Source organism: Acomys russatus, chromosome 2, assembly GCF_903995435.1.
Source record: "Acomys russatus chromosome 2, mAcoRus1.1, whole genome shotgun sequence".
Lineage (NCBI taxonomy): Eukaryota > Metazoa > Chordata > Mammalia > Rodentia > Muridae > Acomys > Acomys russatus.
This window is the reverse complement of record NC_067138.1, coordinates 36,018,152-36,030,348: the sequence shown is the minus strand read 5'-3', so window position 1 is coordinate 36,030,348 and position 12,197 is coordinate 36,018,152. Positions and strand designations below refer to the sequence as shown.

At 47.2% G+C, this 12,197-nt stretch overlaps 1 protein-coding gene across 1 annotated transcript; it reads right to left on the bottom strand.

Moving 5' to 3' along the window:
* Positions 1–1,983: 1,983 nt before the first annotated feature.
* On the bottom strand, positions 1,984–10,872 carry Gem (GTP binding protein overexpressed in skeletal muscle). Its single transcript, XM_051160336.1, has 4 exons — positions 10,461–10,872; positions 5,467–5,543; positions 4,522–4,726; positions 1,984–2,822 (listed from the first exon to the last, which is right to left on the bottom strand). The coding sequence occupies exons 1-4, from the start codon at positions 10,786–10,788 to the stop codon at positions 2,545–2,547; spliced, it is 888 nt and encodes a 295-aa protein (XP_051016293.1). The 5' UTR covers positions 10,789–10,872; the 3' UTR covers positions 1,984–2,544.
* Positions 10,873–12,197: the final 1,325 nt, after the last annotated feature.

The window sequence follows — 12,197 nt, the reverse complement described above, 5'->3', positions numbered from 1 at the left end:
TGGAACTTCAGTGTGGCCTGAGTCAAACTTTGGGCTCTGGTGACAACACTGACCATGTCTCTGGGCTAGGAGGTCAATCCTCTGTTGTCATTTGAGGGGAGGAGGGGTGTCTGAAAGAGTTAATGAGGAAAGTGGAGTTTTGAAACAGAGGAAAAAATGCAAATGTGTACTCTGTGTGTGCTGTGTTTACAATTGGTATGCATATATGTTCACAGTATGTATACCAGGCAATGTGTGTTGTACATGTATGTATGTGCTGTGAGGGATTCTGCCTCCCTCACGGGGCCACCAAGACCTGAGAAACTCAAGAAGAAGCACCCATTAAAGTCCAAATTCCTGCAAGGTGCTACCCTGAAAAGTAGGGTGTCAAGAGGAAAGGCACTGTGGTCTCTCGTTTGAAGGGGTTTCCATTTGACCTGGGAGAAACAGACTTATGACGCCAGTCTGAGCATGGCAGAAGAAGGGCTATGAGATACAACAGTAACAGCGCAGATTTCCAAAGCTCCTCCTTGCATAACATAAGCAGATGTCACAACCACCTCCGAAGGTTGGTATTGTCCAAGCAAGTCCATTTCGTACCCTCTGGCTCAGGGAAAGGTGGAGCCAAAGTTTGCCCCAGGCCTGCGCAGCTCCACTCTTTCGTATTAGCTCCCTGTGTAATCTCCTTGAGCAACTCAGAGACATAAAGTGCACAGAAGTGGAACCTTTGTCCTCAACTTGGGGGGGAAAAAAAGGAGCCCGACAAAACACAGCAGCCACCTTTGAAAACTACAGAGGCTTGAAGCAGTTTGGGAGAACCCATGAGTGTCCCTTTCAGGGTGTCTACCACCTCAGAAAGGTAGAGGGGGTAAAAAGAAAGAGGGGTGTAGGAGGAACCAGGGGGTTCATTTCCAACAAGGGTCATGCATTGTCCTTGCAGAGGTGCCCTGTGAGCTGTGCCAAGCCATATTAACGGCAGAGAGGACAACTTGGCTTAAGTTTTGTCTGGCCAGAAAGCAGGCTGAAAAATCACTAATCCCCTTGGCCCCACCTAACACACACACACATACACACACACACACACACACACACACACACACACACACACACACAGTTTTTAATTCCCCCTAATGCTTTAGAGAAGCCCTGAGACCATAAGCCCTCAAAAGAAGACAAAGCAAGGCCCATCTGTTCAGTCAGGAATTTGCCAGGCCAAAGTAAAAGGTCAATCAGCTTTGACTATAGCTCAGTTTTATATGACCCCAAATACTTCCCATCTCACTCAGCCAAAAATAATTCTTCTTTTCTGTGAACCATGATTCCAGAGGAGAAGCCAGGGATTCCTTTAAAAAAAAAAAAAAAAAAAAAAAAAAGCTGAGGACTTAGCCACCACTAATGACGGGACAAACAGTACCACTGTCTGTCTCTTAGGAATACAGCTTGTTCTAAAAGCCATTTTAAAAAAATAGACTTATTTGGGGAGGAAAACAGAATACCATCCTTTTCAAAGATTTTATTTATTTTATTATAAGACATATAAGTAAAAAACTTGCATATTTTGAAAAAGATAAAAAGGTAATAAAACAGACATTTTTCTCAGTAAGAAATATGTTCATAAATATGCTTTATCAAATGTTAAAATGGCTATTTGCAAAATAACAATAAATAGAACACAGTCGTGGCATACAAGGGCCAACTCAAAGGATGGGGCATTTTTATGCTTTAGGAAAAAAAACAGGCTTTTGTTTATATTTAAAATGCAACCATTTTGCACTCCAGGTTATCAATAGTTGAGATTTTAAAAAATAGTTTATGATAGCTTCATGACTTCAGAAACAACAAGACATAAAAGATGATTTGACTAAGTGGAATTTGGCGAAAATAGTTTCCTCAAAATAAACACTTGTAAGACACGTTAAGTAAACAACCTTTTGAACCTATAAGTGGTACACATATCTGCTTCTAAGTCTACAAATCTCTGTGGTCGTTAAAAAAAAAAAAAAAAAACTGTTAGTAAGCCTTAGTTTCCAGCAAATTCCAACCATTCTCTTCAGAGTTCGATGGCACAGTCATCATCACAGCTGTGGTGGGGCCAGATCTACCCCTGTCCTTGCAGGAATATGTGTATGGAGAAAGCCCTTCTCCTTCCAATAAACTCACCTTTTGCCTAGATTTCTTTACGACTCAAGGGCCTAAGAGTCACACGGAACAACACTGGGCACAGGGCAATGATGAAACCCTCCTGTTCTAGACATTCTTCATCCGTTTCAATATTCTGCTGCCCAGTGAAGAGAAAAAGCTCATGTGAGCCCCAAACCTGCCCTTAAATGAGTCTCACGTGGGTGTCTGTTAGCAAGTCAAGCGTTTCCTAGGAATAAATACAGCCTCTTGACAAAGACCTTGCACTGCCCGTGCGTTCGTGCCCATGAGGCTAACCTGTTGGTTCCCATCTGCAGTAAGGGAAGCCGCGTCTAACAATGCTTATTTCCAATCTAATATAGATCACTGGTCCCAAAAGCCTTCAACGACGTCCATCATGGGGGACATCTGGGTGGCACTGGGTTCCTAGAGCACAGAGAGGTCATGGCAGGATTTCGACTTGAGCTTGAAAGCCATGTTCTTGTTGTTTTTGGCTACAATCTTGCCCCAGAAGCGCCTGGCTTTCCTGGGGATGCTCTCCCGCCTCTTCTGGTAGGCCAGCCTCCTCTCGTTCTTCTCCTTGCTGTCCCGGCGCAGGCGGACCTGCCGCACGATGCCATCAAACAGCTCCTTCACGTTGTGCTGCACGGCCGCGGAGGTTTCGATGAATTTGCAGTCGAACACCACCGCACAAGCTCTCCCTTCTGGGAAGGAAAAGGGGAGAAGAGAGTCAGAGGGGTCACACAGCGTGATCCTGAACGATGCGGCCAAGCCGAAGGACACCTAAGACTGCTCTAGGGGTGACACAGGGCAGCGGGCCACATTATAGGTAGAAGGACACACTGCGGCACGCATCCTTCCCAGGGGGTGAATACAAATAGGTCCTGGGTCTCAGGAAGCCAGCTACATCAGCCTCCCCATGGATTCACTATACGTAAGTCCGACTTCACCAAATGCACTGTTATTAATTACAACAGCGAAAGCTGTAGTCTTCGCTTACTACACGCTTGCTACGTTCAGAAAACCAGGCTAAGCTCCTTCCAAACACTTCTCGCTGCTCACAACAGTCTTGGAAAACGTACCATGTTTTTAAAAACATGAAGGAACTCACACAGCTGACTGTGGCAGGAAACCCAGCCCTGCTCCATGCACAAGTCGATATGCTTTCTCCTGGCAGTTTCCCCTCACTAAAAACTGTCATTTTAATTCTACTTCCTAGCCCATCTCTCATTTTTTTTTTTTTTAAAAAGTGATTTGATGAGATCTTTTGAGGGAAAAAATGATGATATTATGAATACATAATATCATTTCATCAAATTGTTCAAGCTTTTCTAAAAACCCTCAGTTGCAAACACTCCATTTTGTTTAACAGCCATGTGTCCAAGTTTTACTTTGGAAAGATCCTACTGTTGTGTCCTGTAGGACAGTCTCACTAGCTGGAAATTTGTCTTGATTGAGCAGGGACTAAACGTGCTATATTTTATTTTTATGGTTATACTAAATCTACATTAATCCAATACAATCTTGGGGGCCCTAAAAAGACTATGGGACCCAGTCATCCAGCAGGAATTATCCCTGAACTAAGGATGGAGAAGCACGGGTGGTCCCCTCAGTCTGATGCCCTCGCAGAGGTTTTTAAAAGGAGGGTCTGGGGTTAGAGACCATTAGACGGAACGTCAACAGCCGTGTACAGTGCTGTTCCTTTTGAAACTCTCTCTTGCAAGTCTCCTAACTCAGAGCACCCATCTTTGCATTAATATGTCACTCCAAGCAGCTGCTTGGAGAACAGAAGGTTAAGGAGGCAAAGGGTAACACTGGCAGTGCATTCCAGAGTATGCTCTCCTTCCTAAAGTAACTCCAGAACACCCGAGGGCAGTGGGGAGCCTGGAACCCCTCAGGTAGACCAGAGAGAGTAAAGAGACCGAGAGCTGGCTGATACAAATGATGGGGGTCATGAGGGTCTTACACAGCATTCATGAAACCTCACAGAGCATCCCACCGAGGCCCCGGCTGCAGTCATTAAACCTCACAGAGCATCCCACCAAGGCCCCGGCTGCAGTCATGAAACCTCACAGAGCATCCCACCGAGGCCCCGGCTGCAGTCATTAAACCTCACAGAGCATCCCACCAAGGCCCCGGCTGCAGTCATGAAATCTCACAGAGCATCCCACCGAGGCCCTGGCTGCAGTCATTAAACCTCACAGAGCATCCCACCAAGGCCCCGGCTGCAGTCATGAAACCTCACAGAGCATCCCACCGAGGCCCCGGCTGCATTCATGAAACCTCACAGAGCATACCACCGAGGCCCCGGCTGCAGCCATACAAGGAAAAGGGAAGGAGAACCTGTCAGTGGGACGCTGTGTGCAGTGCAGGGGTGGAGCCCAGGATTGCACACCCTCTCACCTGACACAGACACTTCTCGACACCGCACTAAGTCACTTTTGTTGCCAACCAGAATTATAGGGATGTCTTCCGTCTGCCGGGCCCTGCGGAGCTGGATCCTCAGCTCAGACGCCTTCTCGAAGCTCGCCCGATCTGTGATGGAGTAGACGATCAGGTAGGCGTCCCCGACCTGCATGCAGTGCTCCTGCAGCCACTCGTTCTCCCCCTAATGAAACACAAGACTTTCCGTGAGCTCGGGATAGCCTGAAAATTGAACTGTCATTTTGCAAAGAAACTATATGTATATCCCAAGTGAAAGTAAGGAAATTGCTTCCAACATTCCAAAGCATTGGTCTTCCAAGATGTCTCAAGATGCAAAGAAAGGCAGTCTGAATTGTTTTTTGTTTTGTTTTGTTTTTTTATCACAGAACTACTTTGACAAACTGTATTTCCAATTTCAGTCTAGTCTGCCAGAAACCGGCCTTTTCTGGCTCCCTGAAAACTTTTTGTTTTCCCCGAAGGGCAGATTTAAGAATCTTTTTGTGAGAACGGGAGGGTTCTCAACAAACAAATGATCTTGCATATATATGGTGGGAGGCCCAGAACCTGCCAGAAGCCAGGCTGGAGTCCAGGATGGAGAAGGCCAACTTCACACCAGGTGGCTCTGTGTCACTGAAAATAAGTGGCCATGCTTGTTTGAACTTTCCCTAAAACAAATATCCTTCTTGTGGTTTTTAATAGAACTCAGGGCACAGTACTGCAATTTGTTTGTTCTTCAGGGCTCATCTGTGAACGACCTGTTCCCCAGCACAGTCTCGTTCTTCAGAAGTAAATGCTTTTAATCAAGGAAATGAGCCCTCCTCGTCTGGAACATCCGTTTTGTAGGACAAGGTCACTCTGGCACCAAGCAAACTGTTGAAAGGCAAGCCCTAAGGGAGTACACTGACAGCTACAGGCTCTGCATACCTTATTCTCCCACATGTCCAGGAGGATGATCGTTGCACTCTCTCCATCGACGACCAGGGTACGCTCATAGGTATCTTCTAGAAAAGAAAGCACGTTGCAGTCAGAGTTAGGAGAACAAGAGGCAACTTGGCCCAAGAGGTACCTGTCATGTTACACTAGGAAATATGCCCTGTGGGGGCTGAGGATGCAGGTCAGTCAGAAAGTGCTCACTGTGTAAGCACAAGACCCTGTGTTCAGTCCCCAAGAATCCATGTGGAAAGCCAAGCACAGTGGCCAGCTCTTGGAATCCTCGCAGCTCGGAGGCAGAAATGGGCAGATCCCTAGGGCTCGCTGGCCAGTCAGCCTAGCCAACTCAGCTAGCTCCAGACTCAGAGTCTCTGCCTCCCAGAAAAAGATGGATGGTTCTGGAAGAACCACACCTGAGGCCGGCTTCTAGCATCCATCTCTACAGGCACACATATCCACACCTACGTGCTCCCACATGAACATGTACCTCCTACACACACACACACACACACACACACACACACACACACACACACACACAGCTATTCTTTTCCTCCAACACATGGCACACGGTCCTTCAATCCTACTAAACAGATCTCTCACAGCTCTTATGGATGGCTAAATCGCTTGAATTAAAAGGAAATCGTTTTCATCATTCTTGGGCCTTTTATGGAGAAAAACCATTTATAAGGATAAATAAACTCCCTAAGCACTTTTGACTCCAATTCAATGGATGAAGCTTTGAGAAAGCATTAACTATAAGCTCCATTATAGGGCATTTTCGGTATAAGCCCCTACTTCCATAAGCTTCTGTGGGAAATCCATTGTGTGTTTCAGTGGTGGTCCCTGAACGTACATTCATTGGAAACTTCAGGAACTCTGAGTTCAGTGATGTTTCTCCTCTTTGCATAAGCACAAGAGAAAATATTTTGAGACTGTCCCTAATTGGGCCATCCTCTTTTCTTAACCTTCTGCCCCATTTGTTTTGTTGTGTAGAGATGGGTTTCTTGCTAGTAGTCCCGGCCAACCTAGAACTCACTACACAGGACCATGCTGGACTGGAAGTTGCCTCCTGGGTGCTGGGATTATAGGAATGTGCCACCACACCTGGCTTCTTCATTTTAAAAAGATGAATTAATTTAACGTGTTCCCTAGCACTAACCAGCTTGTGTTTTCATCTTCAGTATAACAGTTTTGCTTGGTAATGGAAAGTTTCCCTCTGAACTTGAGCCTAGATTGGCTCTAGGTGAAGGGTGAGACCAATCAAGGGCCAGAGGAGCTCCATCTGGAAAAATCCTGCCATGGGGCTGGGGGGGGGGGGGGGGCTGTCCTGGGATTTTTTGAGAGGATTTCTCATCAACCCCATGCAACAATTTTATGCCTAGTCTAGGGTTTTCTGTTTTTAATTCCATCTTTTTGGAAAATATGACTTTCATAACAGTCTATCTCCTTTCGGTCCTGGTGCCTAAATCTCTTCCTTTAGATATATGTAGGGCCTGTCCCTGCTTGGGGGTGGAGGTGGCAGTTCTCTCTGGGTATCTGTTTAAAACTGCACCAGAATTCTGCACTTCCTTTCCTGCTCCATGCGTGCAACACATGCCAGTTACTTACTGCTCTGAGCTGCATCCTCGTCCCCAAGTGTCCCGCTAGCGGACAGAGAATTGCAGCTGCTTTGTTTTCTATGCCTCCACGCAGAACCCTAATGTGCCTGGTCTGTGGGATAGGCTCACTATAAACCTGGGCACTGAATGAACGAGTGGCTCATGCCATGGTGTTGTAGCTGTGAGCACACACAACCCTGAGCTGGGAGCTGCCCTTCCTCACTCACGTGGCTCTAGGCGACGCTCCCCAAGTTCACAAAGGCTCAGTTTTCTGGCCATGGGGATCGAGGGCACAAACAGAATACAGAAGCAGAAGGAAACAACAGTGATGCAGAGTCGGCTGTAAACAGCGTTTGTGCTCGGTGTACCACGTGCCAACACTGGGCTGTTGCTCTGTGTTCTTTCCTTTAGTCCCGGTACCACCTTAGGAAGTATCACCCCAGTTATACTGGCGAGGAAGCTTCCTGAGGTGAAGAAGCTATCCCAAAAGCACTTAGCTAAGTCTGTCACACCTAGGGGCGGCAGTGTCTCAACCCATTTGTTACCTTCCAAATCCAGAGCTCTCTGCTAGACTCCCTGCGTGTGAGTACCTTCCCACCCTGCTCAGGCCGTCTAAGTCCTACTTGTCTTTAAGGCCAGCTCAGAGGTCTCCTCTCCCACCAAGCCTTTTCTGATTCCCACAGCCAGAATTCTTTTCTCCAAACTCTGCTTTCTTCTTGTAAGTCAAGATAATCATCATACTGTGGCTTGCTTTCCAATTGGTGTATGTCTAGCCTCCACTGCATGAGGTGAGCTGCTAAGAGGAAGCGCCAGGGCTTGGCACGTGCCTCCCCACCTGCCGTGCCTCTCCCAGTGCTGTGTCACTTGTTCAGTAACTGTTCCGACATGAATGAGTCAATGAACGCATGAATGGATGGATGTATAGATGGGATTAAATATGCACAGAGAACCATGTGACTATTTCGATTAGGCTGGACTAGCATCCATCTTTATTAGGAGAAAAGATAGGGAGACTATCACGTACATACTCCCGGTTAATGCTGAAAAGAAAGAAGATGAAGGAAAAAAAATAATGCATGGGTGTGCCTTGGAAAACTTTCTTCTAGGAAAACATTAATCTAATAAGTCAATATGAATGACGGTGCACTTCTAAACCAAATAAATTTAGCAACTGAAGCAGGATGTGTAAGATGGGATGGATCAGTCACTGAGAAGCTTCTTGTCGTCAGATGCTCAGTTTAGTAGCAGTTAAGGAAAAGCCCCTCCCATCTCTCTCCAAAGAAGTTTCCTGTCTTTCCCGAGTCCAGCTGCAAATCGGCCTTATAGCTCTATGCCTATTGGATATTATCCTCTGTATAGAGTCCACTCCTTCTAGTAGACAAACACTGTTAGGTGCCTATTTATTAGTGGATACTAACTTTTCAACTCCCCCCTCTAAAAGCAAATAAAACAAGCCCTCCCTTATGTCAGCCCTCAAAGTAATTTATTATGACCTTTCCCAGTATGCTAATGCCACCGTGCTCTAACTTACAGCCACTGGCACCGAGTTCCTCGCCACTCAGCCATCACTGCATACCCGAACCCCACAAAGAGTCACCCCGTCTTCAGTGTACTCAACAGCGTTTGGAAGTTAAACCCTAGAGCTGCAGAGGACAGTGACTAAACCACAAGCGGGTTTGAATCCAAGCCTTAGGAGTCACTTAACTGTGTCAGCCTCCATCTCAAGACCTACAAAGTAGAGATAGAAATGCCATACTGGTTCTATTCTTGTATGCACTGCCAAAAGCATATTAGGAAATGACCAGAACAGCGCCAACACACAGATGGCATAGGCCCAATGATGGTGGAATGAGTATAAAAGCATCAACGTAAGATTATAAAAGCCCAGCTTCTCCAAAGGGTGATTCTCCATCATCTGCCACTCGTCCTCCCCAGGATCCTGTTCACACATAGGCATGGGAATTCTACCATGTTACCATGAGGCGTTTCAGAAAGGCCCCTCCCACTGCAAGTGCCCATTCCGAATGTTAGCTCCCTCCTCTTTTGTTGTCTTCTAGCATGCACCAGCCTGCATAATGCCAGCCCTGCTTCTCCCTTGACCCTTGCTTAGCTATAGTCCCTGAGATGCCAGAAGTGGAGAGAGAAATGTGTACTCCGTCAGTCAGTCATCACGGCACATCCCTAATACCAAGACAGACTACAAGGACAGTAAACCCTTTCAGTGCAGTGGGCCATCATAGGGAGGGGTAGGATTTGCACAAGTTGAATAGAGAGATGAGTCACCACCAAGCCACCTTTCCCATGCTTACCACCCCCCCCCAAGTCTGCCGTGAGGGTGTACATTTTACCACCACCCCATGTCTGCCGCGAGGGTGTACATTTTAACTGAAAGTGGGGACAGAGCATATAGGAGTGCCAACACTGAGCGATCCTCCCTCCATTTCTACAGCTGTAAATAGGGCCACATGGCTGTTCTGGGTGTGTGTGCTGATGTTGGAGCACTAGCTGAAGGACACTGTATGAAACCAACTGGCCATTCGAGTTGTAATTTCCACCCCAGAATATAAAGCTATTGCCCAGTGTTGTATAATATATGCTTTTATAAAATAGGTCTAGAAATAGTTACGGATTGAAGAAATAAATGCTTGAGATAAGACCATGTACAGAAAATCATCTGGAAAACCTGTTGGACTCTACCCAGGGCTTTATCATCATTTTTATATTTCAGTTTAAAAAGTTATATGTCACTTCAAGTATGTCATTTAACCTAGTTACACTTGCAAGTGCTTCTAGTATTAGTGGAAACAAACTAATTGATCCACTCTAACAGGTCCTCCGCTTAAATCAGTTTGGTTTTATGCATAGTCACAGAAAAAGTGACTGTAGAGATGTACTCTCCAGAACTGGTCTGGGTCAGAGTCAGTCTTCCTGGACCCCTCAGAACTGACCTTCAAAACACCCCTTGATGGCTCAGGCCAGCAGATTTGGTCCTCTGTAAACATATTCCTGTCTTGTCTTGTGTGTGTGTGTGTGTGTACACGTGTGTGTATGTGTGTGTGCGCGCGCTGAGGGTCTGTGCCAGGATTTAGATCTCTGTCACTCATCTCAATACTGAAAGAGCATACTTTCCTCCTAATTCTGAAGGTACATTTTGTTTTAATGTATTACTGTTTCAGAGTCACATAGCACAGGCTAGCCTCAGACCCTCTCTATAGCTGAGGAGGACCTTGAGGTTTTAGTCCTTCTATGTCTTCTATGACCTTCCCAGTGCTGGGATTACAAGCGTGTACCATCATGCCTGGTTTCCAATTCTGCAGAAAAATGACTCACTCACTCTTGCTCTTTCCGCCCACAAGACAGAAGCCCACCAAAGGCTGGGCCACCTACCTCCCAAGACCTCACAGTCACTGTCCATGCTGTCATGCACACCAGCGAAGATGTTGGCCAGGGTGGACTTGCCCACTCCTTGCTCCCCTATAAGCACTACTCGGTAGTAGGTGTTCCCAGACTCAGAAGAGATGACAGAGTCTGTGGAGTCGGAGGACCAGCTCCGTCGGCAGTGGTCTTCAGGAGCAGTAGACTGGCGGTTGCGGAGGTTGCAGGGATGGGGATCTTTCTGGATCATCAGATGCCTTCCATCAGCGGGGATACTCCAGCGCTGCTGTGGCTGCATGCCCACAGTGCCCTGGCGCATGGTGACATTATTTAGAGTCATCGTAGGGTCCTAGGAATCAAAGCAGTCAAGACGCCAAGATTAGAGCTGAAACACTGGCATCGGTGGTATGTCATTTGATGGTTATGAATTAAGCATTCTTAATATAAGGAACAACCATGAAACTGTCCCCAAGCCCCAGCAAACAAAATTTTCACACACACAGAGAGAGAGAGAGAGAGAGAGAGAGAGACAGAGAGACAGAGACAGACAGACAGACAGACAGACAGAGACACAGAGACACAGAGACACAGCGGGACTAGCTTCTCAATCAGGCTGTCATTTGCAGTACCAGCAACATCACCCACTGCCCATCAGCTTCCTCCATCCTTAAAGGAGCTTTGGAAATCCCACTGGGAGCTGGTACAGAGGCAGCAGGAAGAAACCCATCGCCTCCAGCAACAAGTCAGTGCTGCTGGGGACCAGCTGGCCAGGTTAGCTGCTCTTGTCTAAACATGGCTCTTAATTGCACCCGCGTCCTGCAGTCTTTTGTGCCTCAGTGGGAAACACGTGCCAATGACATCATTCCCCTGGCTGAACTGGACAGGCACTTTGGGGGAACTTCCATGTTTAGTCAAGTTGCTCTTATGTTCTCCAGCTGCCTGAAGAGACCGTTATTTGGAGAGTGGGGCTGTTTCTGGTTGAGGTTTATGCCTCTTGCCCACGGATACTGGTTAGCCTGCCAGCCCTGAGCCTGGTCCTTCCAACAGGGGAGGGACCTGCTCACACCCAACCTGCACAAACAGTGCTTCATTCTTAAGGAACCTCTAATTAGCTCAGAGTTCCACCTTCTTGGAGGAAATCAGAAAGTCAGAGACCCAGCGAAAAGACACTCAAGAAACTTCCTATAACTTTCTCCTTGCAAGACAAGTCAGACAGCCTGTTCTGCCAAGAACTGCTGAGATAACGCAAAAACGTCCCCTGCACGGTTAACTCAGCAAGCTCCCTGCGTGAGCTTGAGCTCACATACCCTACTCCACACACCAACACCTATGCCACTAGCCGGAAGCAGCCGGTTTCTTTTTAAGTCTGTTTTTTTTTAAAAGCCCCTGGGTTAGCCGATTTGCTTTCAGACATTGAAGTCCACCAAGCCACCTAATCTGTAAGGTGACACTCCTCCGGAATTGAATTAAGGAACACCCGTCAGAAGAGGGTCCTTTGCATCTGAACTTCTTTCTCCCGTGGCTGAACCTCCCGCATAGTCCTTAGGGTCTAGGGGCTCCCTTCACAACTTAAAAAGTTCAGCGACCAGGACCGCCCCTCTCCTCCGCCACGGCTCCCACCCGGGCTGCCCCTCCGCGATGCCCCTTACTTGGCTGCACCCGACCTCTGGGTGGGCGTCTGCCGTCGGTCCGCACAATGCCTGGTGCCAGCTGCAATGCCTGGAGCCTGTGATACCCGCTCCGCACCCG